The sequence below is a fragment of the Eubalaena glacialis genome, chromosome 3 (genome assembly GCF_028564815.1).
Source record: "Eubalaena glacialis isolate mEubGla1 chromosome 3, mEubGla1.1.hap2.+ XY, whole genome shotgun sequence".
Classification (NCBI taxonomy): domain Eukaryota; kingdom Metazoa; phylum Chordata; class Mammalia; order Artiodactyla; family Balaenidae; genus Eubalaena; species Eubalaena glacialis.
In genome coordinates this window covers 194,734,499-194,747,616 of record NC_083718.1, presented here as the reverse complement: position 1 = coordinate 194,747,616, position 13,118 = coordinate 194,734,499, and the positions used below count along the sequence as shown (strand labels likewise).

The 13,118-nt window shown below is 60.6% G+C and overlaps 1 protein-coding gene across 1 annotated transcript; it reads right to left on the bottom strand.

Annotated features, from left to right (window-relative positions):
* Positions 1–249: 249 nt before the first annotated feature.
* On the bottom strand, positions 250–13,111 carry SDF4 (stromal cell derived factor 4). The gene is made up of 7 exons (XM_061185188.1): positions 13,002–13,111; positions 9,543–9,895; positions 6,546–6,682; positions 5,942–6,055; positions 1,857–2,015; positions 1,476–1,651; positions 250–805 (listed from the first exon to the last, which is right to left on the bottom strand). Exons 2-7 carry the CDS (start codon positions 9,845–9,847, stop codon positions 629–631), a joined length of 1,068 nt encoding a protein of 355 aa, XP_061041171.1. The 5' UTR covers positions 9,848–9,895; positions 13,002–13,111; the 3' UTR covers positions 250–628.
* Positions 13,112–13,118: the final 7 nt, after the last annotated feature.

Sequence of the window (13,118 nt, the reverse complement as noted above, 5' to 3'; positions counted from 1 at the left end):
CTGACTTTAAATCTGCAGCCCAGACCCCCAGCTCCCACCCTGCAGGCGGCCCCTCCCTGTCCCCCACCAGGACGCCGTCCCGCCTGGCCGGCCCCATGTCGTCCTCCCCAGTGTCGCAGGTGACCACCGGCGCTAGCAAGCCCCTGTTCTAACCAAACCGCCCACCGCAAAGCTTCAAGTGGAAGCCGCCTGGCCACAAACATCCGAAGTATCATCTCCGTGTTTTTTTTCCCACCAAAAAAATGAAGCTGGGAGAAAAAGGCAACTATATTTTAAAGTAAATTAATGTGATTCCTGTCACCAATATTCGCGTTTCCTCGGAGACTGAACGCCACGGGGCCAGCGGCTCTGAGGCCCCTTCCAGACCCCCCAGCCGCCGGCTGCTGGTTTCCAGCAAAGCCTTCATCTCTCAGTTTTCAAGGAAACGGCAGGAGCTGCGCTATTTCCCACGCTGTGGCGAGCCTGCAGAGCCTGATGTGGTCAGTGCCTCGGGCAGAAGGGCTCCCAGTTCTCAGAAGCGAGAGGCAGCGAGCACGCGGGAATGGAAGCGCAGCCAGCCGGCGAGGGCGGCGGGGGGCCCAGGGCGGGGGGCGCGGGGGCGCGGGGGGCGCGGGGGCGCGGCCGCGGCTCAGAACTCCTCGTGCACGCTGCGGGCGTAGTCCACCAGCTTGCTGCCCGTGAAGAACTCGCTGTACTTGAGCACCTCCTCGGGCTCCAGGAAGTGGTTCTGGTTCTCGTCGGCGATGGCGATCATCTGCTTGGCCTCGTTGAGGGCGCTGAACTCGTTCATGGGGTCCATGTAGTCCTGCAAGGGCACCGGCTCAGCCCCGCCACACCCCGCGCCGCCCCGGGCCGGAGGCGTCTCCTCACGTTCAGCCCGCACCCGGCCACGCGGCCGAGACCCCCCTGCCCGGAAGACGCCCCGCGCGGGCTGGCACCCCTGCCTCAGCAGGGCTGTGACGCCACGACCAGCTACAGGAGGTGAGGCCTTGTTTGAAATACCCCGTGAGCTGGTAGGACAGAAGCTGCGGGGCAGGGAGGTGGGAGTGTTCTAGAATGTTCTGGAAGGTGGGCGCCAGGCCGGAAGTGGCTCAGGGCCAGGCAGCCTTCACTGGCATGGGTAGCTCCCCGCCCACATCAGGGTGCCCGGCCACGGAAGGGCAGGACAGGGAGAAGGCTGGCCCTGGAGCGGGGCACACGCACGCAGACCGACTCAGCCGCCGGGATGGCAGGGCTGACGGGAGGGAGCTCCGGAACCAGAGGTCCCGCCAGCTGTCAGCAGGGATCAGAGAATTCTGGCTAAAATGAAATGACTCATCCAGCGATGGGGAAAAACAAGCCCCACGCAGCACCTACACACGACACCAGTGAAGACACTCCCGAGGCAGGAGGTGGGTCCAGCGGCGCGCGGCCTTCCTGCCCCAGCGTCCGGCCAGGCCGACCCTGCTTCCCGGAGCGGCGGGCCCCACACCCACCTCCAGCTCCGCCATGGTCACGATCCCGTCGTGGTTGGCGTCGATCAGCTCCTCGAACTCTCTCTTCCTGTCTCGCACCCAGCCGTCATCCACGTCCTGGCCCTGCTGGTTCTCCACGGTGCCCACGGGCAGAGAAATGAACTCGGACAGCGAGAGCTTCTTGTCACCATCCTGGTCTGCGGGACACGGGGGCAGACGTCAGACTCCAGTGGGCGCAGGACCACCGAGGCCACTCAGGAGAAAACTCAACTGACGGGGCTTTGCTGCCAGGTTTTCAGTTTGCGCGGTTTTGGCCTGACCCCAAACAGCGGCCGGACAGCCCCCCCCCCGGGCCACCCAGCCCAGGACCGGCCCGTGCTGCCCTCCGCGGCCGGGCCTCACCCAGGTCCCGGATGATCTCCTTGACCATGAACTGCAGCATGCCGCGGCTGTGCTCGGGGTGCAGGAACGACAGGAACTCGCTCTCCGTCAGCAGCAGGTCCGGGGGCGGGTTGTCCGCCTGATACCAGCGGTCTTTGAGGTTCTCCAGGACTTCCTGTGCTGAGAGAGGCGCATCCGTCAGGACCCGCGCACACGGGACCCCTGCACGCATCCAGAAAATTCCGAGACACGCAGCCCGAGGGCGGGGGGGGGGGGGCCAGCTCGGGATGTGGTCCTCGCAACCCTCGGAGGGGTCCTCAGCCCCCGGGGGGCAGATACACAGACGCCCCAAGATGCAGACGCAGACCCTCAACCAAAACAGACCCCCCACCCCGGACACAGACCCCCTCAGACACAGCCCCGCCCCCGCTCGTTCCCGGGAAGCGGGCCACTGGCTCTGTGGGAACAAAGGCACACTTGCTTCCCTTCCGTCTCCGCCCGTGCGTGCACTGTCCACCGGGCAAGGCTCTGAAGGAAAACTCAGCTTCCAGGTATGACTCACGCGTCCCCTGCGCGATCCCCGCTACCCCTGCCACTGTGGAAGGCCCGGTGCGGGGCCCCTGGGGCCGGTGGTCGGTGACGACCTGGGTGTCCCGCCGGGGAGCAGGGAGAGGCCGGCGCAGCGCTCCGCACCCTCACCCGGGGCCCAGCTCCAGCTTCCGGCTGGGAACAGGGACGCCCGGGCCCGGCCCGGTCGCGACAGGGAGAATCCCACGCAACGCCTGTGGCCTCACACCTCGTGCCTTCTGACGGACAGAAGAGCCGTGGCAACTACAGGTTCGCCCACTGCCCACCTGCCCGGCCACGGGGACAGGAGTGGCGGGACGGGCACAGGCTTGCCGTGTCTACCCGGAGCCTGCGAACGCGACCTGATCTGGAAAAAAGGTCTTTGCAGATGAAATTAGTAAAGGATCTTGAGACGAGACCACCTGGGATTCAGGTGGGCCCTAAGCCCAGGTGTCCTTGTGTGAGAGGAGATGAGATTGGAGAGCAGTGGCCACAAGCAGGGACGCTGGCAGCACCAGAAGCTGGAGGCGGCCTGGAGGGACCCCGTCCGCGGTGCAGGGGACGGCGGCCCCGGAGAGGCCCACCCGAGCCCAGCCCTCCCCCCACGCTCTCCCCGCTCTGGGACCCTCGACAGCTGCTTTTCATTTCTGATCCCCCAGAGCTGCTCACCCCCCGTCCCAGACTCATGAACACACGGGAGTGAGGTGAGGGCTGGGCAAGTAGAGACACCATGAACTCTAGATCCAGGAAGAACACGTCCCGACCCCACACACAGCCAAGGGAGAGGGCGCTGAGGACAGACAAGCAGGCACAGACGGCCAGCAGCCACCCCAGGAGCCAGTGCTAAATCTCCAATGCTGGCAGGAGGAGAACAGGGGCCCCCCCAGACACCTCTAAAGGACACGTTCAGGGGACAGTCTGAACCCAGCACGAACAGTGGAAACACAAAATGGAGACAAACATAAAAATGGCCAACAACCATTTCCGGAAGAAAATACCATCTTATCTACAGGGTTTAAAAAACAGCAGAGGGGCTGCCCTGGTGGCGCAGTGGCTAAGAATCCGCCTGCCAATGCAGAGGACACGGGTTCGAGCCCTGGTCCGGGGAGATCCCAAGTGTCGTGGAGCAGCTAAGCCCGTGCGCCACAACTACTGAGCCTGCGCTCTAGAGCCCGCGAGCCACAACTACTGAGCGCACGTGCCACAACTACTGAAGTCCGCGCACCTAGAGCCCATGCTCTGCAACATGAGAAGCCACCGCAATGAGAAGCCCGCACACCGCAACAAAGAGTAGCCCCCACTCACGGCAACTAGAGAAAGCCCGTGCGCAGCAACGAAGACCCAACGCAACCAAAAATAATAAATTAAATAAATAAATAAAACCCGGCAGAACCAAAATCCTGGGTGACACCACATGAACTAGGAAGGAGGCCTCTATACCACCCAGAACAGAGTAAAATGGTCTTGACTCAGACTCTGGTCAACAATACACTGAGAAGAAAAAAGTAAAGCTGTAAGATACAAACCCCCTGCCCACAATGGGCAGCCCCCATGGGCACACCTGGAAAGCTGGGTACCCCATTCACACCTGTCAGGCCACCAGACAGGGTCACGTGACTGCTGAGAAAAGGGAAGTGGGGTCTCTAAATCCCACACTAGCAGAGGAAAAGATGAAGGGAAAAAAAAGAAATATCAATAGAAACAGAAATGAGCTTAACTCATCTTTTACCAAGAAATTCAGACTGGCTCACAATATAAAGCTAACCTCTACGTAATCCATAAAAAAACAAAATGCTTTGGAAAAACCAAGTCTCAAGGGCGGTTCACAGGTGAATTCTACCAAACATGTGAGGAGGAGGCCATACCAATCTCCACAATCTCTTCCAGAGGAGAGAAACAGAGTGAACACTTCCTAACTCATCCTGTGAGGTCCTAACACTAAAAGCAGAAAGGACACAAGAAAACTACAGACCAACGTCTCGCACGAATATAGACGCAAAAACATTCAACAAAATATTAGCAGATCAAACCCAACAACATACAAAAAGAATTACACATTACAACCAAGTGGGATTTATCCCACGTAGGCAAGGTTGGCTCAACGTCTGAAATTCAACTGATACTCACATCAACAGCCTAATGAAAAGAAATCACGTGGTCATATCCATAGATGCAAAAAAGCATCTGACAAAATCCAACACCCATTCATGACGAAAACTCTCAGCAGACTAGAAACAGAGGGAACTCGTCACCTTGATAAAGAACATCCACAAAAAACCTACAGCTGAGATCATAATGGTGAGAAAGTCGAAGCTTTTCCACTAAATTCAGATTTAAAGCAAGGATGGCCCTTCTCACCACTGCCTTCAACATCGCACTGGGAAGTCCTAGCTGATGCACTAAGACAAGAAAAGGAATAAGAGAGACACTGATTGGGAAGGAGGAAATAAACCGTTTTTGTTCAACGATGTCACGATCGCCTATGTAGAAAACCCAAAAGAATTGACAAGAAACTCCTGGAACCACTGAGCAAGCACAGCAAGGCTACAGGATGGAAGGCTGACATACAGAAGCCAATCGCTTCCCTGCACAACAGCAGGGAACAAGCGAAACTTGGAATTAAAAACTAAAGAGCAAGCGCACACAGAAAGAAGGCACAGATTGCAACCCTGATGGCAGACAAGAGAGTCCCGTGCTAAAAACACCAACCCTGACAGAGAACAGTGGCGCCCACAGCACATCTACAGACATGACAGTAACGAACATCCCTGGACCAAAGAACACAGCGGCAGCCCTCACAAAGCCGAGGCGGGAAGGGCCACAGACACCAACAGGAGGCCATGACACAACCCCGACGGCCAGGTGGACGTGAAACAAACAGGGTAGCGCCACAGGTACAGAGACGTCCCAGTAAAAATCCGGCACACACGTGTCCATCACGAGAAAACGACACGCTGGATGACAATGGCAGGGACGACCCGCCGAGTAAAGACCGAACAGGAGAACACAGGAAGCACACGGCGCTCTGACAAAGCCCCCAACGAGCCGAACTCGACACCCGGCTGCGAACGAACCCCCGGGAGGGACGGGATGGCACAGAGCTGGACACAGTAACCAGTGAAGGTCACAAGAACTCTTCAGTGGTGCTTCAGGACTTAACTAAAAGGCATCAAATTTTGTACCAGGGAAACGGGTTTTTAAAGGAACGTCTCTGAAAAGCTAAGAAGAGAGCCGGCTGGGACCGCGGCCTCCAGGCACCTCAGGCAGGAGCCCCCACCGGCCTCACCGACGCTGGCGCTGAGGACCTGTCCCAGCCGAGACCTGCTTCCCGGTGCTTCCACCACCTCCTGCCCGGAGCTCAAGCCCACCTGAGGCCGCCGGCCGCACCTACCCACCCACGGCACCTGGAGGGTCCTGGGGGCTCTGCCTAACGGCCCCGCAGGAGCGCCCGGCTGTGGCCACACCCACCTCGCCCACTTCCCTCCCGGCGTCTGTGCTGCCACACGCGCCATGCTGGCCACGGGAGGCCGAGCCCTTACTCTCTTCGTCGACGTTCAGGTCCCACTTATTCTTTATCTTATCGGCAACTTCTCTCTCATCATGGCCTTTGCTCGCCAGAAACTTCACCTTGTACTCATCCCATGACACACGGCCTGAAAGAGCAAGACAACTTGTTAGGAGGTTTAACAACGAACGCTTTTTTTTTTTTGGCCGCACCGTGGGGCACGTGGGATCTTAGTTCCCCGACCAGGGATCGAACCCGAGCCCCTTGCGTTGGAAGTGAGGAGTCTTAACCACTGGACCGCCACGGGAGTCCCAACATCGAACATTTTTAAAAAGACGTATCTAGTTACTTTAAGCCGTTGATCCAAAATCCTTGTGATAAGGGCATCTGTAGAGGCAGGGGCAGCAAAACACAGCTCCAAGCTTCACGCCAGAGCCAAGCCCCGTGGTCCTCGCCTGGTCCTCGCCTGCACGGCAAGCTGGCGTCTCCCTGGCAGCACCTGCAGGCCCCTCCTGCCTCTCACCTCCTCGTTCCTGGGCCCTCGGCCTGGAGCCCCGCCCCCACACACACCTCCAGGCACCGCCCTCCGCCGGCAGCCTCAGGCCGTCAGGGTCAGGGCGAGGTTGGCCGTACCGTACCGTCACCGTCGGGGTCCACGGCACGGAAGTGCGCCCTGCTCTCCGCGATGGCCTCCTGGAAGTGCTCGGCCGTCTTCTCCATGATCCAGTGCTGCATCTCCTTGGCACTGATCCTTCTGTCGGTGTTCAAATCCACCCTGCAGGCCCACGAGACGTGTCAGGCGAGGCCTCCAGGACCCCAACAGACGGGTGGACGGACAGAAGGATGGCCAGAGGGGTTCTGCAGGCAGCCGCAAAACCACCACGAACAGCAACACATCCCACCCAACGGTGACGCAGGAGAAGTCGGGGGGATGTGGGGGACACAGTGGGGGAATCAGGGAGGATGCTGGGCAGTGTCACTACCCCATCAGTCTCGGGACCACTGGGAGGGGAACAAATCTCGCCCCCCTGCTGCAGGACGGGAAGAATCGTCAACCCAGTTCCACAGACCCACACACTTGGGACTCACGATGAGTCCCTGGTAACAGGACCGGAGCTCAGACACTGGAGTGCAGTCGTGTCTACTTGCACAAACACAGCCAGCGAGACAAAGAAACAGCTGTAGGTGCAAGTGTGCCGGCAGCTGTACACTCTGCACACACTCACGTGCATATGTGGGCGTGTGCATGGCTAGTGCACACCCGTGGACATGGCTCAGAACACACGTGCATGCACGGGTCGGCACACACACACATACACACAGGAGAGGACTACAGGCAGTGACACCCCAGCAGCAACGCCCACACCCGCTGCCGGGGCCTGGCGTCTAAACCCCACTCTCCAGGGAAACGAACCAGCGCTCCCCGGAGAACTGGGTGATTCTAGGGCTGAGGCAGGAACACAACAAGATGAAGCGAAGCTGGAGCGGCTGGCAGCGCGAGGAAGGAAGGAAGCGCTCCCGAGGGGCGGGCCGGGGCGTGGGAGGGGAGAACAACGACAAGGTCCGGGCGGCCAAGGCTGGCATGAGGTGAGCGGCCAGACCAGCAGCGCGAGCTGCGCCCCCACCACAGCGCAGACGACGCCCACGAGGCCGTCCTCCTCACGGGACTCCAGGCCACAAGGCGGCTCTTCCCCTGAGCTTCGCTCCCACCCCCGGGAGGGTGGGCTGCCCCCCTGAGCGGCTGCCAAAGAGACGGGAGGACAGGACGAGGAGCGACTCTCCTCGGCAGACACCCCCCGAGCCAGGTGACCAGGCCGACAGCCCCCGTGACGTCGTGCAGACGTCAGGTGCCCTGATGTGATGTGACGCGAGCGCCACCTCACCTCTGGGGTCTTCTTTCCAAAAACCACAACCCCTGTCTAACCAGGAGAACACACAGCAGACAAACCCCAAATCAGGGACATGCTACAAAACACCTGAGCAGTCCTCCTCAAAACCGTCAAGGTCACGAAAAAGTCGGCTCCCGGATGGGATCCCGGGCAGAAAGAGGACCCTGAGGCAGCGCGTGACCTGCAGCCTGGGGCGCGGGGAACAGCAACGGAGCGCCGTCGCGCCTCAGTTTCCACACGTGCGCCTCGGTCTGCACCTTTCTGTAATCCTAAAACCACTCCAGAATAAAAACCTCACTTAAGAAGTGCTGTGCAACATTACATCTGTTACAAAGCTAGGTCTTGAGGCTACGTGTTTGATCTGCCCCGGGCAGGGGGCAGGGGAGGCAACAGCAGCTGGCAGGGGCCCCACAGGGCCCATGGTGGCACCTCCAAGTGGGATGGCTCTGGGGGGGTCTGAGTGAGAAGGTGAACACGGGCTAGGCGCTCTCCGATGACAACCCTGCGAGACACGGGACGCATAAGGAAGACACACGACATGGGCGGATGCAGCCGAGCGCAGCTGCAACGGCCCCAGGACGCCCTGCCCCTCAGGGCCCAGTTTTCCGCATTTCCCAGTGATCTGCTCTCCGCACCTGAACCCCACTCCCACCCCCAGAGCGGCTGTGAGGGAGGCTCTGTCACCACTCCTCCCCACTCCAGGGGACCCCTCGGCCCGGTGCACGCGGCTGGCCCTCCTGATCCCTGGAAGAAGTCACGTGCCCTGTGGCCCCGCTCACAGCTTCCTTCCTGGCTTCACGAGACAGTGAGGTCTGGGCGCCGGACGAGGTTTCGGTCACTTCAGTCGCTGACAACAATCAGTTCCTCAAACTGAAGAGGGGGCATCCAGGGGACCAGGCCGCTGGCTAGGCGCGTCGGGGGACCACTGCCCCCGCCCAGGGCCCCCACTTCACAGATGGGGACGCTGCCTGAGCTGGTCCCCCGGCCGCGTGACCCCTGTGTGCGCACACAGCCCTCCACAAGAGAGTCAGTCTCCTTTCTGAAACCAAGAGCCACCCATCCTGGGTCCTGGCACGTGACCCTGGCGGCCACCGTGTCGCCGGTACCGAGAACCTGGGACCTGCCAGGCCAGCACTAAGGCAGAGCCCCGGACCAGCCCACAGCCTGCGGGCGCCTAACCCACAACGCGTGCAGACAGCAGACCCATCGGGCCTGGCGGACCCATCCGCCTGGTGTCCCCGGGCCAAACCCCTCACCCTCCCCACCACCTGCCCCGTGGGCCCTGTCCCCCCATCACCTCAACCTGTCGTGGCTCCAGGCCAGCAAAACAGTACAGCCCCGTCTACACACGCTCACTGGAGCGCTGATGGCGGAGCGGAGCCGACGGCCAACCGTGCCCAGCAGCAGCTCCGCATGCGTGTGGCCAGTTGGCTCCGCGCCCACGGGCCCTGCCTCTAACTGGCACTGCGACCAGTCCCACGACCAGCAGGGTGCTGGCGCCTCCGCCCCACGCAGCCCTCCCCGAGCCCTCTGAGCCCCTGCCGGACACAGGGCGCAGCTCAGGGCTGCACGTCCCGCGGCTCAAACGCTGCCAACTTCCCAGGAGCACGTGTCACGGCACCAGCTCCACAGCACGTCACCGAGGGGGGCCTCGTCACCTTTGCACCGCGCGAAGCCAGGACTGGACCAACAGGGAGGCCGAGGCCAGCCACCCCACGCGCCCCCGCAGGCCCCGCCAGCACCTACTTGGAGAAGATGACCATCAGCTTCCTCCGGCTCCTCCGAGGCTCCGCGTCCTCTTCAAAGCCGCCCGCGTCCTTGCCCAGGAAGACCTCCTGGTGGAAATCTCTGTTCAGGTGTCCGTCCATCTCCAGCTTCACCCCGTTCAGGTGGTCCGGAGGCAGCATCTCGTTTTCCTCCCTGTTAGCCGCTCTCTCCCGAGCGGACGAGTGGTTGGCAGGCCGGGCAGACGCGTCCATCACAAGGACAGCCCCCAGGAGCCAGAGGCAGCGAGGAGCCAGGCCGCCGAGGGGAGCCTGCCTGGAGGCCATGGCTGCCGGGGTCTGCGCTGCAGGATGGCCTGCGAGTGTGGCCGGGAGCTGGGGGGGGGGAGTGGCAGGTGAGGAGGTGGTGATCGCAGCCCGCCTACCACCCAGGGCAACGCAGGAGGCCCTGCAGCTGGCACAGCTGCCTGCGGCCAACAGCCTGAGGCTGCCAGGTCCCAACCAGCACTTAATGGTCCACGAAGAGGATCCAGGGCCATCGGATGATGGAGCCCCAGCAAACACTTCGCTAAAGACACGTTTACTTTGTAACACGAAATAGAAGTCCTTGGTTTCCAGGACCTATGCTGGGCATCCTGTTTTCTCCTTTTTCCACTCCCCCCTCCAACCACGATGAGGTGGCCGGGCCTCAAGGTACGCCCCGCACCGCTAACCCTGCCCCTTCTCTAGGCCCACCGCAGCTGTCCCCAGCACGGCTGTCCTTGGAGGCTGGCCCGAGAGTCACCGTAACTCACTCTCCGGATGCCAGCTCAGCACGCACGAGCTCCGGGACCCTGACTAAGGCACCTGCCCGCCTCAACCTCAGACTCCCTGCCCCAAGGCTTTGTGAGGGCCTGGTGCCAGCGAAGCCCAAACCCACCGGGCAGGGCACCACCCCTCCCACTCCCCACCTCCATGACCCTTGTGCACACACATGTACACACGTAAACACAGCGTATACACACACATACACACACAGGTGCACATACACAAGTGCACTCACGCAGGTATACACGTATGCACACACATACACAGGCAGGCATACACACGTACACACATATACACATGTACGCCCACGTGTGCTCACGCGCACACAGACACAGGCGTCCTTGCTCATGTTCACACACGAACACCGAGAAGGCCAGAGTGCCCAGGAAGTCTGTCACCCTGGGCGTGCCCAGGCTTGCCGGTGAAGGAACAAGGCCACCCTCTGTCCACGTCAGGGATCCCAGGGCCACAGGCGCTCACAACCAGCACTCGGCCACCCGGCCTCTCCCACATCTGCTCCTCCCCCGGGCCGCCTGCCTTCCTTCCTCCCCACCCTATGGCTCCTCCTCCAGGTTCCCTCCCCACTTCCCACTGGGCTCCTCCGGACCTTCTTGCCCCTTAACGTGTTCCTCTCGGAGCTTGTCCACCCAGCAAACACCTGCCGGCCCTCCCAGGTGCCGCGGAGGCCCCCCCCCCTCCAGCAGGCCTGACAGGGAGCAGCAGAGGGAGGCCCCCCCAGGCCAGGGTGGTGTCCAAGGTGAGGCACGAGGGGTTCGAACCACGGTGCCCTCCATCAGGCCAAGCAGGCACCTGTGCTGGCTGGCAGCGCAGCCCAAGGCCAGGGCCACAGGCTCTCCCCGGCTGGCAGACGCCACCACTTGCTTCTCTGATGCCTCCTTTCTACCCTGCGTGCTCCTGACTAACGTCTCCCCTGGCAGGGGGACACCTCAATCAGTCTGACAAGGACAGAGTAAAGGGACAAAGCAGGTGACTAAATAGTTAATCCCACTAAGGGATCATAAATAAAGGAAAAAGTATGGGAGACCCCTGTAAGTTAATGATCACTCTAGAAAGCAGGTTTGCTTAACCACAAAACCAAGCAGGCTTGCTTAGCAACAAACCATGCAACATAAACACAAGACATGCCCCAGGACAATAAAATGGTGGAATGAGACCCACATCCTGCCCAGTAAGGTCAGTAAGTTAATGATTCCTAAGACACGCTCCTCTGCGCAGGCTAAAAACAAAAATATAAGGAAAAGGTGACACTATACTGAAACCTGAGATGATTTATCATATTTTAGTATATGTTACCGCCTTTTTGCTCATTTCCACTGCGCCATGACAGTCCCAGTTTGACCATGTAGGGACAAGAAAACTCCCCCGCCCGACGAGGAGGAGGAACTGGTGATGGAAGGGTGACATCTACTCAAGCATGAGGAAGAAGGTGGTCTTCTCCCCTGCCCACTTTCCTTTGGCTATAAAAATGTAGCTTAGTTCTCAGGGCAGAGCTCCCGCCTGCCCGCTTGCATCTCTCACAAGCGTCCTACAGTAATAAACTCTTTCCTTAACTGTCACTCTGCTGCTCAGAATTGTTTCTGCGCCGAGACAGAAGAACCTTCGCCCTACTATCTCCCGAGACGCGTTCCATCGGTTTCAGGTCCTCTGGGCCCAGGTGCTATCTGGACCCCTGGACGAGACCCTGCTGTCCCAGCTCAGCTGGCTCGTTCCTTGGAGAAGCAACTCGCACGGAAGGGCGGCCTTACGTCCCTCTTTCCGTGTCTGTGAGGGCCTGCACCCTCCGCACACCCAAGAGAACCCACCAGCTGTGCTCTCTGTGTGGTCACCGTCCCCCGAACCACGTTTACTGGAACTCCCACTTGTCCCTCTCTGAGGGCACCGCCCCAGCACCCATCACACTGTCCACACAGCAGGCCTTTCTGCTCTGCCACGATGCGTATATTCCCCAAGCCCACGAGCAAACCAAGACAACTTCCTCCTGGCCTTAACGCCACTCTGCTGACTGGTGGCCATAAACACCAAACAGACTGGACTTTTCTTTTGGGAAGAACAGTCAATCCCACATTCTGCTTATCTTGATGGGTAGTACAGAGAATGTTATTTGCATGGTATTTTGCACAAAGAGTAACCCCAAAATAACCGTGTAGGCATCAGAAGGTCGGGCACTTCCTCCCCTCCATTCACGTTTCTGTACCGTGGTGAGCACAGGAGTCAGCCGCTCATTTCCCGCCCCAGGGGAAGAGATTTCAGACCAGGGTCTGCCCCGCTGACTGGGGGACCCATCCCGGACTCCTGGACAGCCCTGGTGCCCGCTCTGGTGAAACTAGTAAGAAGATCGTCATTAAAACGCAAACGCTTTTTCTAAAAGCTCCGTCCTCGGCCTCAGGAGTCGCACACGGCGTTGGCAACGACTGCCCCGGGCCGAGCCGGGTGTCCCGGGCCTCACCCGGACTTCGGACCCTCCCCACCCCCCGAACGGCGGGGCCGCGGCCGCGGCCGCCGACCCGGCTCCACCGACCCCCGACCCCGGCATCCGAGGGGCCCGGCCGGCAGCAGATGCCGGCCACCCGAGGCCCCGTCGGCCTGCGGCGCGCCCCCTTCCCGCCGCCCCGGGGCCGGGCAGGGACTGTCACGTCCTGGGACCCTCACTCACCGGCCTCCCTCGCCGCACCCAGGATCCGCCGAGCGCGACCCGAGCGCCCGCGACGCCTCCGACGGGCCACCGCTTAGGCCGCGGCCATCATTCTTCCGGGAAGAGGCGGGTCGCAGA